At 60.3% G+C, this 18936-nt stretch overlaps 2 protein-coding genes across 5 annotated transcripts in view; both read left to right on the top strand.

Annotated features, from left to right (window-relative positions):
• Mgrn1 (mahogunin ring finger 1, E3 ubiquitin protein ligase) overlaps window positions 1-14999 on the top strand; it is a 29080-nt gene extending 14081 nt beyond the window's left edge. The window contains exons 9-16 of one of the 2 annotated variants that reach the window (XM_013011761.1): window positions 1611-1770; window positions 3760-3869; window positions 5594-5659; window positions 6968-7194; window positions 9018-9144; window positions 9410-9452; window positions 10437-10535; window positions 13995-14999. In XM_013011761.1, the coding sequence (XP_012867215.1) occupies window positions 1611-1770; window positions 3760-3869; window positions 5594-5659; window positions 6968-7194; window positions 9018-9144; window positions 9410-9452; window positions 10437-10535; window positions 13995-14107 (945 nt within the window). In that variant the 3' untranslated portion in view covers window positions 14108-14999. The remainder of the gene's footprint in view (window positions 1-1610; window positions 1771-3759; window positions 3870-5593; window positions 5660-6967; window positions 7195-9017; window positions 9145-9409; window positions 9453-10436; window positions 10536-13994) is intronic. The other variant, XM_013011762.1, reaches the window with a different exon arrangement.
• Window positions 15000-17241: 2242 nt separating this feature from the next.
• On the top strand, window positions 17242-18900 carry Nudt16l1 (nudix (nucleoside diphosphate linked moiety X)-type motif 16-like 1). Of its 3 annotated transcripts, none has more exons than XM_013011427.1 (3): window positions 17242-17436; window positions 17513-17837; window positions 18245-18900. In XM_013011427.1, exons 1-3 carry the CDS (start codon window positions 17284-17286, stop codon window positions 18397-18399), a joined length of 633 nt encoding a protein of 210 aa, XP_012866881.1. In that variant the 5' UTR covers window positions 17242-17283; the 3' UTR covers window positions 18400-18900. The 3 variants fall into 3 exon arrangements, with proteins under 3 accessions (XP_012866881.1, XP_012866880.1, XP_012866878.1); XM_013011426.1 differs by having other exon boundaries at window positions 17507-17767; XM_013011424.1 differs by having other exon boundaries at window positions 17507-17837.
• Window positions 18901-18936: the final 36 nt, after the last annotated feature.

Raw genomic sequence — 18936 nt, 5'->3', positions numbered from 1 at the left:
TCCAAGGCTGGTGCTCAGATGCAGCTGTGACAGCTCAGCAATACCAGGCATGCCTGTGTGTCCCAGTAAAACTACTCACTGAAGCCTGGTGCTGGTGGCTCACAGTTGTAATCTTAGCTACTCAGGAGGCTGAGATTTGAGGATCATGGTTCAAAGCCAGCCACAGTTCAAAGCCAATAAACCACCAGAATATCAGAAGTGGTGCCATGGCTCAAGTGGTAGAGCAACTAGCCTTGAGCTGAAGAGCTGAAGGACAGCGCCCAGGCCCAGAGTTCAAGCCTTACCCCCTCACCTCCCAGATTCCCCCCCCCCAAAAAAAACAACTGAAATAGGGTGGGCTCATTTTTTCAATTCTTGTTTACAACCAAAACCAAATCTATATGGTAATTGGGTTTCTGGAAGCTGCCATTGTTTATTTAGGAACTGTATTTCCAACAAGTCAGATTCTATGTTTTACTGTATGGATGGACATTGCAAAGACCTCAAGTCACACAGCTCTCCAGAATTTTATGTGTCTGGATGGGTGCCAGAGAGTGAGTTGTAATGGTTTGGGTGGGGAGCAGCACAGATGCCCCCCATGATACCCCTCTGTGATGAGGTCCCTCTGTGATGACGCCCCTCTGTGATGACACCCCCCTGTGATGACACCCCTCTGTGATGACGTCCCTCTGTACTGACACCCCCTCTGTGATGAGGTCCCTCTGTGATGAGGTCCCTCTGATGACACCCCCTCTGTGATGACGTTCCTCTGTGATGACACCCCTCTGTGATGACACCCCCCTGTGATGACACCCCTCTGTGATGACGTCCCTCTGTACTGACACCCCCTCTGTGATGACACCCCTCTGTGATGACGTCCCTCTGTGATGACACCCCCCTGTGATGACACCCCTCTGTGATGATGTCCCTCTGTGATGATGTCCCTCTGTGATGATGTCCCTCTGTGATGACATCCCTCTGTAATGACACCTGTCTGTGATGACATCCCTCTCTGCTGACACCCCCTCTGTGATGACGCCCCTCTGTGATGATGTCCCCTCTGTGATGATGCCCCTCTGTGATGATGCCCCTCTGTGATGACATCCCTCTGTAATGACACCTGTCTGTGATGACACCCCTCTGTGATGACGCCCCTCTCTGCTGACACCCCCTCTGTGATGACGCCCCTCTCTGCTGACACCCCCTCTGTGATGACGCCCCTCTGTGATGACGTCCCCTCTGTGATGACATCTCTCTGTGATGACGCCCCTCTGTGATGACACCCCCTCTGTGATGGCACCCCCCTCTGTGATGGCACCCCCCTCTGTGATGGCACCCCCCTCTGTGATGGCACCCCCCCTCTGTGATGATGCCCCTCTGTGATGACACACCCCTCTGTGATGGTGCTTCTCTGTAACAATGCCCCTCTATAATGATGCTCCTCTATGATGTCCCCCCCAGCCCAACTAGTGCCTGAGGCACCCCCTCTCCCACTCCTTCTGCCCTCTAGGCCTCCCCTTTCCCCTTGGGGAGCTGGTGACAACTGGGCACCGGAGGGAGGACATGCTCTGAGCACCCTGCGGTGCACCAGGCCTTGGAAGGCCCCTGATCTGTGGGCCCTTGTCCCACAGCCCTCTGACGACGAGAACAGCGACAACAGCAACGAGTGTGTGGTGTGCCTGTCAGACCTGAGGGACACGCTGATCCTGCCCTGCCGCCACCTGTGCCTGTGCACCTCCTGTGCTGACACGCTGCGGTACCAGGCCAACAACTGCCCTATCTGCCGGCTGCGTGAGTGCCGCCAGAGCCCCACCACAGCGGTCCCGGCCCTGGCTGTTGTAGAGGCAGACCCTGTTGGTTAGGAGATGACTGCCGCCTGCCCTTCACTCAAGGCGGGACGGTGGCCAGTAGCTGATCTTTGGGTGCTATGGGGCCTTACTGCTTGCAGTCTGCCGCCAGGACAGGTCCACAGGAATGCCTCGGAGGTTGGCCCAATTGCGTGTGTGCAGTCTCCCTTGAATTGGGCCAAAGTTGGCTGGTGAATGAAATATTTTAAAGATTACAAAGGAAATGTTTTGGGAACATTGGAATTGAAAATTAGAGACCCACATGCTGGTGTCTGCTGGTGTCTCACCCTTAAAATCCTAGCTACTCAGGAGGCTGAGATCTGAGGATCACAGTTCCAAGCCAGCATGGGCAGGAAAGTACCCGTGAGACTCTTTTTTTTTTGGGGTCCGGTCATGGGGCCTGAACTCTGGGCCTGGGCGCTGTCCCTCAGCTCTTCAGCTCAAGGCTAGCGCTCTACCACTTGAGCCACAGCACCACTTCCGGCTTTTTTTCCCCCTGCTTATGTGGTGCTGAGGAATCGAACCCAGGGCCTCAAGCATGCAAGGCAAGCACTCTACCCCTGAGCCAACCTCACAGCACTCTTTTTTTTTTTAGGTCAGTCATAGGGCTTGAACTCTGGGCTTGGGTGCTGTCCTTGTGCTCTTCAGCTCAAGGCAAGCACTCTACCACTTGAGCCACAGCACCACTTCCGGTTTTCTAGTGCTTTTTATTGGAGATGAGTCTCATGGATTTTCTGCCTGGGCTGGCTTTGAGCCGAGATCCTCAGATCTCAGCCTCCTGAGTAGCTAGGATGACAGGCATGAGCCACCGGCGTCTGGCTCCCGTGAGACTCTTATCTCCAATTAACCACCAGAAAACCAGAAGTTGGAGTTGTGGCTCAAAGTAGTAGAGTGCTAGCCTTGAGCAGAAGAGCTTGGGGACAGCACCCAGGCCCTGAGTTCAAGTGCCACAACTGACCCTCCCCTCCGCCCCCAAAAAAGAGGGAGTCTGTGGTCACATTGCCTTTCACCATTATGGACTCTGAGGAAACTTGTCTTTCTCAGCTTCCCCTGTGGAGCTGATCCCGTGCTCAGGGGTAGCAGTTGGTTCCTGGGAGAGCCAGAGCTATGGAAAGGCCACCTGTGTGCAAGTGGGCATGGTGGGAGCTCATGACTACAGGGAAGATGGGGTTGTGCAGACATGAGGGCGATGCCGGGAGACCCAGAGCCGGGAGAAGGCCCCCACCAAGGCAGGGCAGGCTATAGCCCAGCCTGCTTGAGATCAGGCAGCATAAAGGGCCAGTGGCATTGGGTTCTTGGCCTATGAGTCCCACCTGCTGGGAAGAGCTGTGTTAGCAGCTGAGTGGCCTACAGGGCCCCCATAGCCACTGCATGTGGAAGTGGAGGCTGCCTTCCTGTGATGACACTGCTGTCTGTTAGACCCGTGGTCCGCACCTTCGTCTATCTCAAATGCTGCCGTGGCACGCTGGGCCACTGCCGTGGGCATCCTGAGTGCTACGGGACAGCCCTGCCTCCAGGACAGGCCCTGGTCTGTTCTCTCAGCACCCGGCTCTGGCCTGGTCTTCCCAGCCGGAGACGTCACCCGCATTCTGCTCCCACATGGCGGTGCCCATTCTCTGTCCTTGGGCCCCGCTGTGTGGAGCTGCAGCTACAGCACCATCTCACACCCTGGGTTTTCAGACCACCTCGGCTGCGGGCGTTAGCAGACTCCATGGAGCTGGGCTCCCTCGAGTCTCATCCAGCAGCCATACAGTCTCGAGTTGCTTCTTTTTGGTTCCCTGCCTCGGGCCATTGTTAAGGAGCCATTCATTTGGTAGTGGTGGGGTGGAAGGGGTTCCTTTTTCTTGGGTTCTAGGCATCCTGGTGTGGTGCTAGGAGGAGTCAGGGCTGCTGGAGACTCAGCACTGGCTTACGTGCGTCCCTCCCTCCACAGCATTCCGGGCCCTCCTGCAGATTCGGGCTGTGCGGAAGAAGCCAGGGGCCCTGTCCCCCATCTCGTTTAGCCCTGTTCTGGCCCAGAGTGTGGACCATGACGAGCACTCGGTAAGTGCCTTTTCCTGCTCTCCTCACCCGGCCACTGGGTGGGTGTGGCCTCCACTGGAGGCTGGGGGGGCTATTGGAGGCTAAAACCGTTGTCCCTCTGACAAGAGCCTCAGAAGCAGGCTTGGACCTGCTGAGCTCCCACCAAAGGGTGTCACCATCGTGTCACCTATAGGACACCCCAAGGGTGGCAGTCACGTTCTTCTGAAGTATGCCTTGCCTGCCAGCCGGGCAGGACCTCAGCCTAGAGGCCCCCTCCGCAGGTCCCGCACAGCCAGGCCTTGCTTCAGGACTGCACAGAACTACTGAGAGAGAGAGACTAAGTTTAGAGAGAGCTGGCCACAGGGAGAGATGCTTGGGCTGGGACTCGGGGAGGTTGGGAAGGAGGAGAGCAGAGCTGGGATCTTAGACTGTGGAGGCTGAGGGGACAGGGTCTGGTTGGACTCTGCTCCTGCTGGTCACACAGACCCTTAGAGGAGCCTTGCTGGGCCCTCTCTGCACTGAGGCCACTGGGGCTAGCAGCTCATGAAGGCCCTGCCTGCCCTAGAGGAGAGAGCTGGTGAGTCTGCACACCCCCTTTGCATGTGGAGGCTCCTCCTGCCTCCCGTGTTCACTCCGACTCCGGACGGCCCTGCCAGCCGCCCGGCCAGCACGCTATGCCTGCCCATGGGTTGTCTCTAAATGCCACATTTTCTGATTTTCTTGTCTCCCCCAGTCCTAGGGCTTGAACTCAGCTGAGCACTGTCCCTGAGCTTCTTTAGCTCAAGGCTAGCACTCTACAACTTGAGCCACAGTGCCACTTCCAGCTTTTTCTGTGTATGTGGCACTGAGGAATCAAACCCAGGGCTTCATGCATGCTAGGCAAGCACTCTACCACTAAGCCACATTGCCAGCCCCAGATTTTCAGATTTTCTTTCAAAGTCTGAGCTGGTTCTGGCAGTTGGTGCAGATCTGGAGCTGTCCCCAGAAGGGTTTTCAGTCTTCAGACTGAAGCCCTCACCCGGATCCAAAAGGCTAGACTCATAAGCACCCAGTCCAGGACCCCCAGCCCCCAGCAGTGTGTTGGCTTTGATCTAGGAGCACCACCATTTCCCAGGGGCACACGTTCTGGTTGTAAGAGGAGTAAAGTTTAAGTGGGATCTGTCCCCCGCCCCCAGAAAGGAGTCTGGCTTCAGAAGGATTGGCTGGCAGCGAAGGCAGTGGCTGGGTTGCTACTTGGTTTTGCCTCCCAGGTTCTGGCCTGGTGGCTAAGCATTGGACCAGTCCTTGCTTTGTCCGTCTTCTTCAGTGTCACCTCCCATACACAGGGCAGTGGGGCCTTGACAAGCTGGAGGGGCTGGCACCATCCCTGCAACCCCCCCCCCCCACGAACCATGTTACAGAGCGCAGCTTAGGCTCCTTTCTCCAGCAAGTCGTTAAGATAAGGATGAGGTTAGCTCCCAGCCAGGGTCACCACACCTGGCTGAGGCCGGCCCCCCGGGGGTGGCCTGGGCTGCAGGCTGGTTGGTGTTCTGGGTGAGGACTGGCCCCGCCTCTTGCTGCTCTGAAGGGACCGTGCCAGCTCCCTGATCTCGCCCACAGCCCAGCGAGATCTTGCATTTTCTGTGGGCCTGAGACTGGCTGCCCGAAGCGTGCAACACCGAGGGCAGCAAACCAGAGACTCCGCCCTGCCAGCCCAGCCTCGTGTCGGGTGGTGGTTGTAAAACACATGATTTTTATCTTGACAGTGTCCTTTTAAAAAATCAAAGTCGCACCCCGCCTCACTGGCCAGCAAGAAACCTAAAAGGGAAACAGTAAGTGTGCTTAGCCCACGGCTCCGGTTCTGCCCGCGCCCTTACTAAGCCACTGGCAAGGGGGAGCCATTTTCACCCCAGGCTCAAACGTTCGATTAACTCACTCTGTCACATCGCTCTCCCCAGTCCTGGCGGCACTCCCTGCCACGAAGGGAATTTTGTGGAACAAGCAAAGCTCAAGGTCTGTTGGCAAAAAGCCAGGTTCCTGGTTCTGCTGCAGGCAGCCGGCCGGCCTCGGGCAGTGCCCCTCCTCGCCAGCTTCGCTCCGCCCTGGCTCCCCACTGCCCCTTACCCCCCCCCGCCCGTTTCCCTTTTTTTTTCTTGCTGGCAGTGGAATGGATATTGAAGGTGGAACTAATTTTGTTATTCTTTGCAGACAGCATTCCCCATGCATGCTTGCGGGCTTGTACCTCTGCTCCCCGCCCCTTTGGAGTTTGGCTCTTTGGGCTAAGGACTGGTTTTCTGGCATGGGAGAGAGAAAGCAGGTGGCAGACAGGCCAGGCCTCTCCAGAGCCTGTGCTAACCTGGACAGACCCAGTGGAAGCCCTCGGGGCCTTGGTGTGGTCTGGAAAGCTGGGAGTTGCTTGAGAAGCAACCCAGAGTGTTTTTTTTTCCTTTCTGGAGGGAGCTCAGGACTCAGAGCAGCTCTTCTCTAAGTCCAGTGCAGAGGAAGACAGGGTATGGGAAGCAGCAGGGCCCTGCTGCACACCTGTGGCCCCCAAGACGCTTTTCCGTCTTCTTCCCTCAGTTAGGCTGGAGTCAGAGGCTCTGTGAGCACCCCACCCTTACCTGCTGTCAAGAAGGGTGAGTGGCTTGGAGCCTGGAGCTTTCTGAGCTCTCCGTTGGCCTGTCTGTCCTGGCCACTCCCGGCAGGGCAGCAGCGGCTCGCACCCACACGTCCCTCCCGAGCCAGGGCCCCGAAGGCAGCGCGGGCGATGACTCCTGCCCCCGGCATGGCTGACTTTCCTGCTCTCCCGCTGTTACTAACCCCCTCGCCTTCTCTGCACCTGCAAGCCAGAGGGGCTGGCTGAGGACACGTGTGGTTCCTTACACGCGCCTTCTTACCTGGCATCCTGGGCGCCTGGGTGGCCAAGCTGTCTCAGCTGGGTTCCCAGGGCGCCCTGGGGAGGAAGGCTTCAGGGCTCGAGAGCTCGTTGCAGGGCAGGGGGCTGTTCAGGTCCAAGCACAGGAGATGGGCAAAGCGGGGTGGGTGAGTGGAATGTCCTTGGGACGTAGCTCAGTGTCTGGGCTGCACGGCTGCCAGCCAGCAGTCCTGACAGCCGCTCTTCACCTGCCCTGTCCCTGTAGAGCGCCGACAGCGTCCCACCCGGCTACGAGCCCATCTCCCTGCTGGAAGCGCTCAATGGTCTGCGGGCTGTTTCCCCGGCCATCCCTTCGGCTCCCCTTTACGAGGAAATCACCTACTCCGGCGTCTCAGATGGTCTCTCCCAGGCCAGCTGTCCATTGGCTGGGCTTGACCGAATCATGGAAAGCAGCCACCCGAAGGGCAAGCCGAGGAGCAAGTCTCCAGACAGGTGAGGCACTTGGCCTCCCTCTGGGAGCAGAGGGGCGGGGCATGTGTGCCTGCGTGCGAGCCTGCAAGGGTTATCTGATTTGATGGCTTCCTAGCACGTCTTGTTCAGTGTCGATCAGGACTCAGCAGGCCCAGTAGTGGGGCAGACGTGGGCATGGCTGCCCACAGCAGTTGTAGGTAGAGCAGCTGGGTGGGGCTGAAGACTCTGGCCATCCTGCCCCAGGCCAGGATGGGAAGCATGCCCACATCACTTGCTGTGCCAGTGGTAAGGTCCTTTCTAGGCTCTGGCTGCACCAGAGGCCCAGGCCCAGGCCCAGAGGCTTCCCTGGCTGCTGGGGGCCCAGCTGGGGCTCAGTTGGAGACTTGGAGGAATGACCGGCAGCCCTGCTCCCCTCCCTCTTCCCTCCCTCCCATGTAGTAGTGGCTACTCTGGCTACTCTGCTGAGATCTAAGATCCAGAGAATTTTAGTTTGAAGGCAGTCAGGGCAGAAAGTTCAAGAGATATCAATCTCCAGAATATGCCAGCCAAGCAAAGATCTGAGTTCAAGCCCTGGCCAGGTGAAGGCCAAGTACCAGTGGTTAACACCTGTCACCCTAGCTACTCAGGAGGCTGAGATCTAGGTTGGTGCTTTGAAGACTGGGGAAGAAAGTCTGTGAGATCTTACCTCCATTTCACTACCAGGAAACAGGAAGTAGCACTGTGACTCAAAGTGGTAGAGCATTAGCCTTAAGCAAAAAAGCTCAGGGACACTCCAAGGCCCTGAGTTCAAGACCCATGACAAAAAAAAGGACAGAGAAGCCTGAAGGTACCCAACCTCAATCCCAGCTCCTTAGGGGGCTGAGATCAACATTCCAATTCTACCAGCTCAGGCGAAAAGTAATGAGAACCCCGTCTACCTCAACAACAAACCAGGCTTAGAAGCAGACTCCTAGTGGTTCAGCTGCAGAGGAGGCCAGAGATCGGAGGAGCATGGTCTAAGGTCTGCCCTGGTCAAAAAATGCCAGAGCCAGTATTGGAGCTCATGCCTATAATCCTGTCTACTCAGGAGGTCGAAATCTAAGGATCATAGTTCAAAGCTAGCCTAAGCAGGAAAGTTCGTGAGACCTATCTCCAGCAGCCCATCAAAAAGCTGAAAGTGGAGCTGTGGCTTAAGTGGTAGAGCACAGGTCTTTGGCAAAGAAGCTCAGGCACAGTGCCAAGCCCCAGGATTGATAATGAAAAACAAAACAAAAACCCAGACCCTACCTGAAAAACAGCTAAAGCAAAACAGAGTTTGGGAAGGTAGCTCAAATGGTAGAGCAAATTTGAGTCCAAGTCCCAGTACTACCAACAAGCCACACATCAATCCCATGCTGCTTTCCACCCAGTGCTCCACCATCAGCAATTTCTCTTTTTTCTTTTCTTTCGTTTGGAGCCTATGTTCCCCAGGCTGACCTTGAACTGGAGCTCCTCCTGCTTTAACCTCCCCAGTGCTGGGATTACAGGTGTGCACTACCCAGCCTGGCTGCCTTCTTCTAGAAATAAGAGGCTGTCAGACCTGTCCTGGTGTCCCTCCTAGGACCTTAGTCCCGCAGGTGTGGGTGTGTGAGGGCCACGCTGCCTCGGGTTGGGTTCTGGTCTTGTCTGGGAGGGCACGCAGCGCCAGGTGTTCTAGTGCTGTGGTCTTTGCTGACAGGAACCTCTCCCCAGGGAGTGTCTTTCCTGTGATGGATTTGCCGAGATCACGATGATTGGAATCAGGTTCAGGGCTCTACCCAGCGTGGCTTGGCTGGGTCAGTGCACCTTATCCAGCCTAACCACCTGCCGACTCCATCTGTCCCCAGCACCCTGAGGTCCCCATCATCTCCCACCCATGAGGAGGAGGAAGAGAAGCTCTCAGAGAACTCGGACGCTCCGGTCCCTCCAGGCGTTGTCTCAGACTCGGTGCTGCGGGAGAGCAGCTCCCCGGAGGTGAGGCCCTGGCGGCATCCTCCACGCCCCCCCCGCCCCCTCCCACTGAGTCCCCGCCCCCGCTGAGTCCCCGCCCCCCAGCCTGTGTGGCTCACCTCTGTCTGCAGTGTGTGGTGTCATCACACAGGGCTACAGAGGGCCACCTGACACTCGGCCACAGGCTTTTGGTCTGTAATGCCAGCAGTTGCTCTCAGCTATGCCTGCCCCGGACCAGCGGGCTCGGGCCCCAGCACCGGGGTTCAGGCCTTTCCTCTTTTCCTCCTAGAGCTTTGGAACAGAAGACGTTGAGGAGGCGTCACTAAAGCAAGGTGAGCCCCTCCTTGGCCTGGCCAGTTTCCCAGGCCTCCAGGGGACAGCCTGAACCCCTGCAGCTGCCAGCTTTCCCGCCTCCTCGGCCCTGGCAAGCCCCCGCCCCTGTGTGTCCAGGGAGGGACGCATGGGTGGGAGGGGCGCGCACCTTCCTGTCGCACCCCTGGTTAGATGAGAAGATGCTGGCACCTGGCCCTCCACTCTGGTAGTCTAACCCCTGCCAGCTCACCGGCTGCCTGCTTCGTGGCCATGGCTCCGATCTTCCCCTTGCCATCTCCGCCGTCTTGGTGGTTCGTCATCTGGACGTGATGAAATCAAGACTCAGGCCGGCACCAGACGGAGGCCTCAGGCCACTTGACTTGGAAGTGGCAGGTCTTAGAGGTGGCCTCGGCTGGTAGCTAGGCCACTCTGTTAATATTCCCAGGGGTTTTTAGCCACCCACGTGAGGCCCACCTGCGGGCTGCTGGGCCGGGCCCTCCATTCGCAAGGAGACCATAGGCCAGGGACCTCGTGGGGGTAAATGGGAGTATTCCCTGGGCAGGTGCTATCACACCAGCCCCTCCGGGGCTTGCCACCCTGCCTGTCTGGTCTGGGAATCGGAGTTGACCTGCTAGGTGCTCAGGGAGATGCCTCTGCCTTGGGGCCTTGTTTTCCCCTTCAGACCTCAAGATTCTAGGCAAGTGGGGGCCAGCTCCCCTCTTGAAGATGCTGTTAGCAGTGCTGGGAAGACCGGCCCAGCCTGAGTGCCACTTGCATTCCTCACCCCTTCTGAGGCTCTGCCTGCCCTGCGGGGCAGATCCCCGTGTTGGGAAGAGAGAAAGAGGGACAGAAAAGAAAGGGACATTTCCACCTTTGGGTCCCTGGAGAGCTGGTGGGCTCAGGATGAAGTTTAACAGGACCAGGCCCAGGGCCTTTCAACCACAGGCACCCACGGAGACCCGCCCTGCCTGTTGGTTCTGATGTTGCTCCTCCACCTGCCACAGGGAGCCGGGTGCCCTCCCTCGAGGACGTCCTGCAGGATGGCAGTCCCCAGCACCATGGCTGTGGCCCGCCAGGCCCTTCCGCCGACATCTACCTGCCAGGTAACAGTACTCGGCTCCAGAGCGTGGCAGCTGCCTCTAGGCTTTGTGTGTGGCGGGGGCCGGCCCCTCCCAGCCCAGTTCTTCCGCCTAGCTCTGGGCCCTGCTCCTTCCAATCCCCAAAGCAGAACTCAGCCAGCCCAGGTCTGGGTCTTCTGCAGGCCTGGTTGCTTGAGCAACGCCAAACCCTTCGCACCCTGGAGTTGGGCTAACTTGGCTCAGGAGGGCACAGCCATTTCCTCATCTGCCTCCTGCTGGCAGCTAGGAGGTCAGCCTGGGCCTCCTGCCTAGAGTCAGTGTCTTCATTGGTCCCTGGTCCATGGCACGGGAGCCAGCAGCAGGCATCCTCTGTTCCCAGAGCTGTACGAAGCGGGAAGCAGAGGCTCAGGGTCATGCTGGCTGGAAGTGGGGTGCGAGCTGGACAGACAGCCAGTCAACCCCAGGCCCCCGTAGGCCATCTGCCCAACGAAGCAACTTTCCTCCTCCTCGAGAAGAGACGGCCGTGCAGACACCAGGGAGAGCAAGGGCAGGGATAGCGTCTTGCTCTTCTCCTTTCTGAAGGCTCAGGCCAGGACCTCAGCTTCACTGCTCCTCTGGGGTGAGATTCTCAGCTTCAAAGTCAGGGACGAAGTGAGGCCTCTGAGACATTGTTGCTGGCCCTCGTGTCTGGGCTTCTGGGGTCAGGACAAACCACCATGTCACCTCAGGACGTTCAGTAGAAAGAGCCCTTTGCTCCCAGCCTGGCCCTGTGGCCCGCTCTGCTCCCAGCTCACCACAGCAGCCTGGGCCTGGCCACCAGCCGGCTGTAACGTGTTTGGGTGGGACTCACGGTGGCCGTGGCTAGGTGTCGGCAAGAACTGGTGATATTGCCTCCTGGGGCTACTCAGAGCCAGCCCACAGGTGGGGGCCCCTGCAGCCAGCACCCTGGAGGTGCGCAGCCCCAGTCAGTTCTTTGAAGGGCTTTAAGTAATCCAGTTACACACGAGGTGCTCGTGGGGATGGGGCGGAGCTCCAGCTGCACACGCAAGTTCTGATCCTGCAGGCAGCCCGGGGCTCCTTGATGGGCTGACATCTAGAAAGCCGCCTCCCCCCCCCCCCCGGCGGCCTCCTGTCCTAGGTCCACCAGCAGGGGTGGGAGGCAGTGGTCAGTGCAGAGAACAACCAAGCGCTGGTACCCTGGCAGCAGAGGTGGCAGGACAGATGGCGGGACGCAGCATGGTGTGCGGCCAGCCCAGCCCCGCCAGCCTTGGTCTTCAAGCTGCTCTGACCCACAGTGAAGGCCCTGCCCTGCCCCGTGGCGCAGATGCGGCAGTGTTTGGGGGCATGGCGGTCATGTACACCCAAGTGGCTGCACCATCCAGTCTACTGGCATTTGTCACTTGATGGGCCCTGAACCCCTTTCCACGCGTGTGCGAACACACACTTGGTGTCCTGTCCCCTTGACACCCACGGTCCTCTAGCCGGATGCAGCCTTTCTCTGCAGATTCCCAGGTTCCCTGGAGATGGAGAAAAGGAGGCTGGGGCTGGGGACCTGCAAAGTACTGAACGCTTAGGTCCCTCCACCCTGGCTCAGTGCCTGGCTTCCGAGGGCGGCCGGCCGTGCTGTCCCTCCCCGCTAAAGCTTTGCTGGTCTGCCTCCAGCTCTTCTGAGTGAGCGGGTTGGCGTGCGGGGTCGTTTGTGCCTCGCCTGCCCTCAGTCCCAGCATTGCTGCCTTGGCTGCGCAACCCTGGTCCATGGCGCACCTGCTCGCCGACCTGTCTGTCTCTCCCTCCTCTGTGCAGCTCTGGGGCCCGAGTCCTGCTCTGTTGGTCTGGAGGAGTGAGCTGGTCTGTGGCCTCTCCTGCGTGCTTGGGGTGGCTCTGCCAGGTCTGGAGAGAGGAGACCCTCGCTTCCCTGAGGGAGTCCTGCTATTTTTTTTTTCCTGGTCAGTCGTGGGGCTTGAACTCTGGGCCTGGGCGCTGTCTACCACTTGAGCCACAGCGCCACTTCCGGTTTTCTGGTGGTTTATTGGAGATAAGAGTCTCCCCGACTTTCCTGCCTGGGCTGGCTTTGAACCGCAATCCTCAACTCAGCCTCCTGAGTAGCTAGGATTCCAGACATGAGCCACTGGCACTCGGCTCCTTCTGCTTTTAAGTCTTCATGTGCCTGTGTCTTCATGGGGGTCCTAGATCCAGAGCCACCACCAACCACTGCCCCTCTGCCCCTGATAGGCGCGCTCCGTGGGGAGCTGGCTCCTCAGCTGGAGGTTTCCCCATCAGGACAGGTCCCCGGTGAGGTTCTTACAGGGTGTAGGGTCCCCGCAGTGGTCACTCAGCCCAGGTGTGTAAGGCTGGCATCCACAGTAGGAGCCATGGGGCACAGATGCTGCTCCAGCCTCGCCCAGCTTCTCCCAAGCGATCCCCAACAATCCCACCTCGGACAGCGGCCGTCCAGCCGGCCCCGCCCTGCCTTGCTCTGTGGCTCGGTGATGGTCACGTGTGGGAGGCTTTGGCTCAGCTGGTGTCAGCCGAGCCCTGTGTAGAGGATGCCCGTCCTCAGCCGCAGCCTGAGCCCCATGTAGAGGATGCCCGTCCCATGCCCGTCCTCAGCCGCAGCCTGGCCTCGTGTGTGCAGAGGGCATTCTCTGCCCTCCTCAGCCTGTCAGCCTGGCCTCTGGCCGTGGCATTCCCTGTGTGCTGCTGGGCCGTGACCTGTCCCTCCTGTCCCTGGAAACTTTTTGGGATGATAGCATGTGAAGAGTCCGCTGTGAGCGGTGAGGTGAGAGGTGCCCTCCACGGTGGCCCGGAGGGCCGCACAGGCCATTCCTGGGACCCCGCCATCGAGGCAGCTGCTGAGATCTCTCTCCGAGGGTTCCAGCAGGGCGCCGGCTCCTGCAGCAGCCTTGCGCCGTGGCGGTCTGGCGCACAGAGCATGCTGGTGTCCAGGCCTCTAAGCTGTGGCCTCCGACAGCCAGCCTGAGCGAGGTCGGTCGCTGCTTCTCTGGTTCTTGCGGCTGCTTTTGTCCCTCGCTGCTCGGCTCCTCCTCGAGCTCTGCTTCTGCACAGCCCTGCTCGCGGCAGCCCCGGGCACTGTCTTGAGTGGGTTGTTGCTCTGGCAGGCAGCAGGGCGCTGTGGTTAGCTGGGAGCAGCCGGCAGCCCCGGGCAGGCCTGATGATGGTGTGGAGCTGTCTCCTTCAAGGCTGCAGCTCCTGAGTGGAGCGCCGGGTGCGGTGTGCACCCCTGGCAGCCCGTGGTGGGAGAGGGCACAGGCTCGCGCCTCCGTCCCTCCCTCCACTGGCATGACGGAGTCCAGCCCCACCCAGCCTTCAAGCTCTCTAGGACCGCACAGCTCCTGCTCAGTCAGCTCTGGGCCCAGCTCTGCGCCACCACCAGGGCTGAGGTGGCGCCCTGGGCTCTCCAGAGAGCGGCAGGGTGTGGCCGCTGGCTGGGTCTGACCTCACCTCCCGTCTTCCCACCCACAGGATGGTCCACCTCCATGGAGACGCCCCACAGCCTCGGCACCGCGGGCCCTCCCTGGCCTCCACGCAGCGGCTCCAGCCCCGAGCCCGGGCCCACGGAGCTCACCCCACTCTGAGCCCAGCTAGGCTGACAGCACGGAGCCCTCAGCCCCCTGGACCTTGCTGAGGGGCTTCCCCGAACCCCAGCACGATCCTGGCCTCTCCTGTCTGTGCACCCTGTGTGACTACCAGGCTGCGAGGGGCCACCATGACCCCAGATCAAGAGCACAGTGGACTGCCCCCTCCACACCCCTTTTTTTCTACGGTCAGTCTATTTGTAATGGTACAAATGAAGGCCAGCAGCGTTCTACTCGGGCTCTCGGGGCCTCCCACAGAGGCCAGGTCCATGCTCCAAGAGCTGACAGCTAGCAGAAGAGAAGTACCGAAGGGTTCAGTGCTGTCCATGGACACTCGGGAAGCCTGCGGGAAGCCTGGCTCGCAGTCAGTGAAGGAACCGTGTCTGTCCGAGCTCCGCACGTGCGTCCTCGAGCAGCCTGGCTATTGCCAGTTTCATCCTTTGGTGGCCTTGCTGGCACCTGGAGCCCCCGCCTGCCCTGCCCTGCCCTGCCCCTCCTGTGGCCCCTCCGTGCCCTGCACCTGCCCCGGCTGCACCGCGTGCCTTGGGTAGCATGCAGTCTGGCGAGGGGGCCGCGCCGTCCCTCAAGGGTGGTGGTTGGTGTCTGGTCCCCATGGGCTGCGTATTCTCATGGGTCCTGGTAAAACCAGCTCAGCTGTCCCCTGTGGTCAAGGCATTTCTGCCCATTTGGCGGGGCTCCCAGGGAGGAGCCTGGCAGTTTTCTGGGCTCCCCCTTTGCCAATTAATGCCCCCTCACCTTTCTCACCAAGGGGAGTCCATCTGATGAGGAGGGCCCCGGCATCATGCTTGTACTCTGTACGCCAGTGCCAGTACTGGGGCTTGAGCTCAGTGCCTGGTGCTCTTGCTTGTTAACAGCTGGTGCTTTACCACTTGAGCCATGCTTCTAGCCTGGCTCTTTGCTGGTTAACTGGGAGATTGGAGTCTCAAGGACTTTTCTGCCTGGGCTGGCTTTGAACTTTGATTTTCCAGGTAGCTAGATTACAGGCATCTGTCAGGTGCCCAGCAGTGATGCATGCTTCTTGTTTTGTTTGGGGTTTTTTGTCAGTCGTGGGGCTTGAACTCTGAGTCTGGGCACTGTCCCTCAGATCCTCAGCTCAGGGCAATAGCTCTACCACTTGAGCCACAGCACCACTTCCGGTTTTCTGGTGATTCATTGGAGATAAGAGTCTCACAGACTTTCCCGCCCAGGCTGCCTTTGAACTGTGATCCTCAGATCTCAGCCTCCTGAGTAGCTAGGATGAGAGGCGTGAGCCACCGGCCCAGCCTTGCTTTACTTCTAAGGTGACTTTTCAGTGGAAAGGCAAAGGCAGCACCTGGCACTGGTGCCCCCCGCAGAACTTCCCCAGGCTGCCCGGCCTGGAGCCAGTGCCATGGGATGGAGCTTGCCTCTGTGGGTAGGGCAGCCGGAGCCTGGCTTTGTCTAGTGAGGTGCTTGGGGAAAGGAGATGAAGCTAATGGCCAGCTTGGTCTCTCAACAGAGCAGTGTCTACATGCCCGCTGCCTGCTGTACACACGCACACAAATATCATACGTGTGTGCACAGGTGTACACACGAGCATGTGCATGCATGCTCATCCCCGCTCATTGGTACTGGTGCCAGTACTTTGAAGGATGGATGCAGACTAGCCTATCTCGGACTTACACGTGCTATCATTTGTTGTACTCTGATTGGCTAGTTTTTGGCTCGTTTTTACCATATATTTATAGTAATAAAACCATGCAGCAATATCCTGTCTGGCCTTCTCTGGGCACGACTGTTCTTGGTGCAGCGTCAGAACCCTGAGTGCCTGGTGAAGGCTGCCTGCCCCAAGCCCCGTCACGGGGTACAGGGTGCCTGTCCTACTGGTGTCTTGTGTCTTTGTTGCTCACTCCCATTCTGGCTGGGAGTTGTTCAGTCTCCTCAGCAGGTTGCTGCATGTGCCATGTTTACTAAGCACCTCCCGAGCACCAGAGGAGGGCAAATCGACATGGTCTGGTCCATTGAAGTTGGTGGGATGCCGGGCAGACAGATCCTCAGCCTTTTACGGTTTGGTTCCTTCCATTTAGGAAAGGCAGGGGGTGATGGGTGAAGTTACACCGGAGTCTCAGATGAAACAGCCCTGCTGGAGGGGGAGTTGACCCCGCAGAGCTGCTTCCAGGCAGCTGCCCAGCCTGCACGGGGCCCAGCGGCGGGAGTGAGCCCTGCGTGCCGGCCTGGACCTTGTTAGCTGCTTTGTGTTTTTACAAGGGGTTGTCAAGAGGTTTGAGATGAGGGAGCAACACAGTGACGTCGCGTGGAGGATGCTGGTTACCCCAGAACAGTGGGCTTGGGGGTTGCAGCCCCTGCGGGACCTGCTGCCTGGCACCCGCCCCTGCCGAGGAAGCGGCCTGCTCGCAGGCTTGTGAGTCCCACAGCTCCTTGGTGCCGCTCTCCGAAGGCCTTGCGCGGCAGAGGTGTCACTGGCCGATTCGTGCCCTGCAGCTGCGCTCGCTCACAGGTAGGCATGGTGGGGCACTGGATCCGGTGGGAGGGGTGGGCGCAGGGGGAGCCCTGTCCTGGGGCCCGCGTCCAGAGCTGGTCAGGCAGGCCCCCCGCGGGGAGCGCGCTCCCCCAGACGTGAAGCCCGCCCTCCGAGCCCGGCTTCCCCGCCGGCCCCGGGGCCGCGCTGCGCTCCCCAGCCCTGGACGCACATCCTGGGGACAGGAGGGTGGTGCTTCCCCCGGCCGTGGGTAAGGGGAGCCGGACACCTTGCCCGGGGCTCTTCCAGCACCAAGACGGGGCTGGGAGAGCGGGCGGCGCAGACAGGGGGCGCTGCGTCCTCCCGACACCGAGCAGCGAGTGCCCAGGGCCCTCGGTGGCTGCTAGGTCACGTGGCCTTACGGAGGGCACCCTTGTGGACGGCTGGCTCACGGAAGCGGGCGGCCGCGGGGGCAGACCTGTTGTCTTACGCGGCCTTCGGAGCTCCTGGGCTCGCCCCGTGGCGTCTTGGGAGTTGTAGTACTGGAGGATCTTGGGAGTGGTAGTATTCGAGGCTCGGGCTTCCTGTTTGCACACTGCGCACCGGGACTGAGTCGGTGGGCGGGGCGCGCGTGCGTGGGCGTTCGCGGATTGGCCAGGCGACGGGGCCGGGCCGCGCATGCTCGTAGGCAGCGGTGACGGCCGTGGGGACCGCTAAGATGTCGGCTGTGGCCGTTCCGGAGCTGAAACAGATCAGCCGGGAGGAGGCTATGCGCCTGGGGCCGGGCTGGAGCCACTCATGCCACGCCATGCTGTACGCCGCCAACCCCGGGCAGCTCTTCGGGCGCATCCCCATGCGCTTCTCGGTGCTGGTGAGGACCCGGGCGGGGGTGGGGGTCGGGCGCCGCGCCGCCCCGCCCCGGTGACCGCGCTCCCTTGCAGATGCAGATGCGCTTCGACGGGCTGCTGGGCTTCCCGGGGGGCTTCGTGGACCGCCGCCTCTGGTCGCTGGAGGACGGGCTGAACTGGGTGCTGGGCCTGGGCCTGGGCGGCCTGCGCCTCACCAAGGCCGACTACCTGAGCTCGCACCTGACGGAGGGCCCGCACCGCGTCGTGGCGCACCTGTACGCGCGGCAGCTGACGCTCGAGCAGCTGCACGCCGTGGAGATCAGCGCCGTGCACTCCCGCGACCACGGCCTGGAGGTGGGGCCGCCGCCCGGGCCCCGCCCCCCGCCCCGGGGTTTGGCTCTGGCGCTGCAGAAGGCACCGAAGGGTAACACGTCCCCCTGAGGGTCCTCGGGGGGGACGGGTGGCACCGGGGCGCCCTCAGGGATGTGTTACGTCTGCCTTGCTGCCTGCCATTGCCAATCCTGGGAGTGGGGAGTGGGACTGGCGGGAGGGCGGGATGGGGAGCGGTGCCCGAGGCGGGGAAGGAACGGGAAGGGGTCTCCTCGGGCCACGGCTGGCGGGGGGGGGGGGGGGGGGGGGTTCGGGCCCGGTACCCCGGAGGGCTCGGGGAGCTTAGGGCGGAGTGTGCATGGGTGAGCCTGGAAACCCGCCTGGGGGATGGGGTGCCCTGCTCCGAGCGGCCCACGGCCGGAAGCCCCTGCCCGCACCTCCCCTTCTCTGGCTGTCCCTCCGCATCGACGGCGGCCCCAACTCTGGCCTTGTGTCGTGCAGGTGCTGGGCCTCGTACGAGTCCCCCTGTACACGCAGAAGGACCGGGTCGGAGGCTTCCCCAACTTTCTGAGCAACGCCTTCGTCAGCACTGCCAAGTACCAGCTCCTGTTTGCCCTCAAGGCGCTCAACATGATGCCCGCAGAGAAGCTGGCTGAGGCTGTGGCTGCAGCCACAGAGAAGCAGAAAAAGGCCCTGGAGAAGCTGCTCCCTGCTTCCTCCTGAGGTCCTCAGCCACCCTCACCTACCCCCAGGCTGCGTTTGTGCCCATGGGCCCTGGAATTCCTGTGAAGTGTGCCTTCTAGCCTGTTTTTGCACCCCAGTCTCGACTGAACTGGATGCGCAGTCTCTGGGGCCCAGCTGCCTGCTCAGGTTGGTGGGTGGGGGGGTCCCGGACGCTTTCATCCCCCAGGCTGTCTAGGAGGCCATGCTCAGCTCATTCCCAAATCCTTCCCGAGGCAGCCAGGACCTGCGCTGGCCTGGGGTAGGAGGTTGTACTGTTGATTTCGGTTGTTGGGTTCATGGTGTGTAAACTGTGGGTGAGGTTTCAAAGGGGCTCTGCTCTGTGTACATGGCTTGCCTCCCCAGGGCGGAGGGCCTTGCGCCCCAGCTCTGTGGGACTGAAGGATGATGACAATAAAGTCCCTCCGTGCTGCTCAGTGTGTGCATGTGGTGGCGCGGGGCCTGGCCCTGCT

The sequence above is a fragment of the Dipodomys ordii genome, unplaced genomic scaffold (genome assembly GCF_000151885.1).
Source record: "Dipodomys ordii isolate 6190 unplaced genomic scaffold, Dord_2.0 Scaffold14, whole genome shotgun sequence".
NCBI lineage: Eukaryota > Metazoa > Chordata > Mammalia > Rodentia > Heteromyidae > Dipodomys > Dipodomys ordii.
Note: the sequence above shows the minus strand (reverse complement) of the source record. Positions and strands in the feature narration are given on the sequence as shown.

What these genes read in the sequence shown, in the direction of transcription:
- Nudt16l1 (XM_013011424.1), top strand. Translation starts at nt 17,284, where the DNA reads ATGTCGGCTGTGGCCGTTCCGGAGCTGAAACAGATCAGCCGGGAGGAG. An exon ending in CCATGCGCTTCTCGGTGCTG is followed by an intron (nt 17,437 to 17,506) that starts GTGAGGACCCGG and finishes GCTCCCTTGCAG; the next exon opens with ATGCAGATGCGCTTCGACGG. An exon ending in GCTGCAGAAGGCACCGAAGG is followed by an intron (nt 17,838 to 18,244) that starts GTAACACGTCCC and finishes TGTGTCGTGCAG; the next exon opens with GTGCTGGGCCTCGTACGAGT.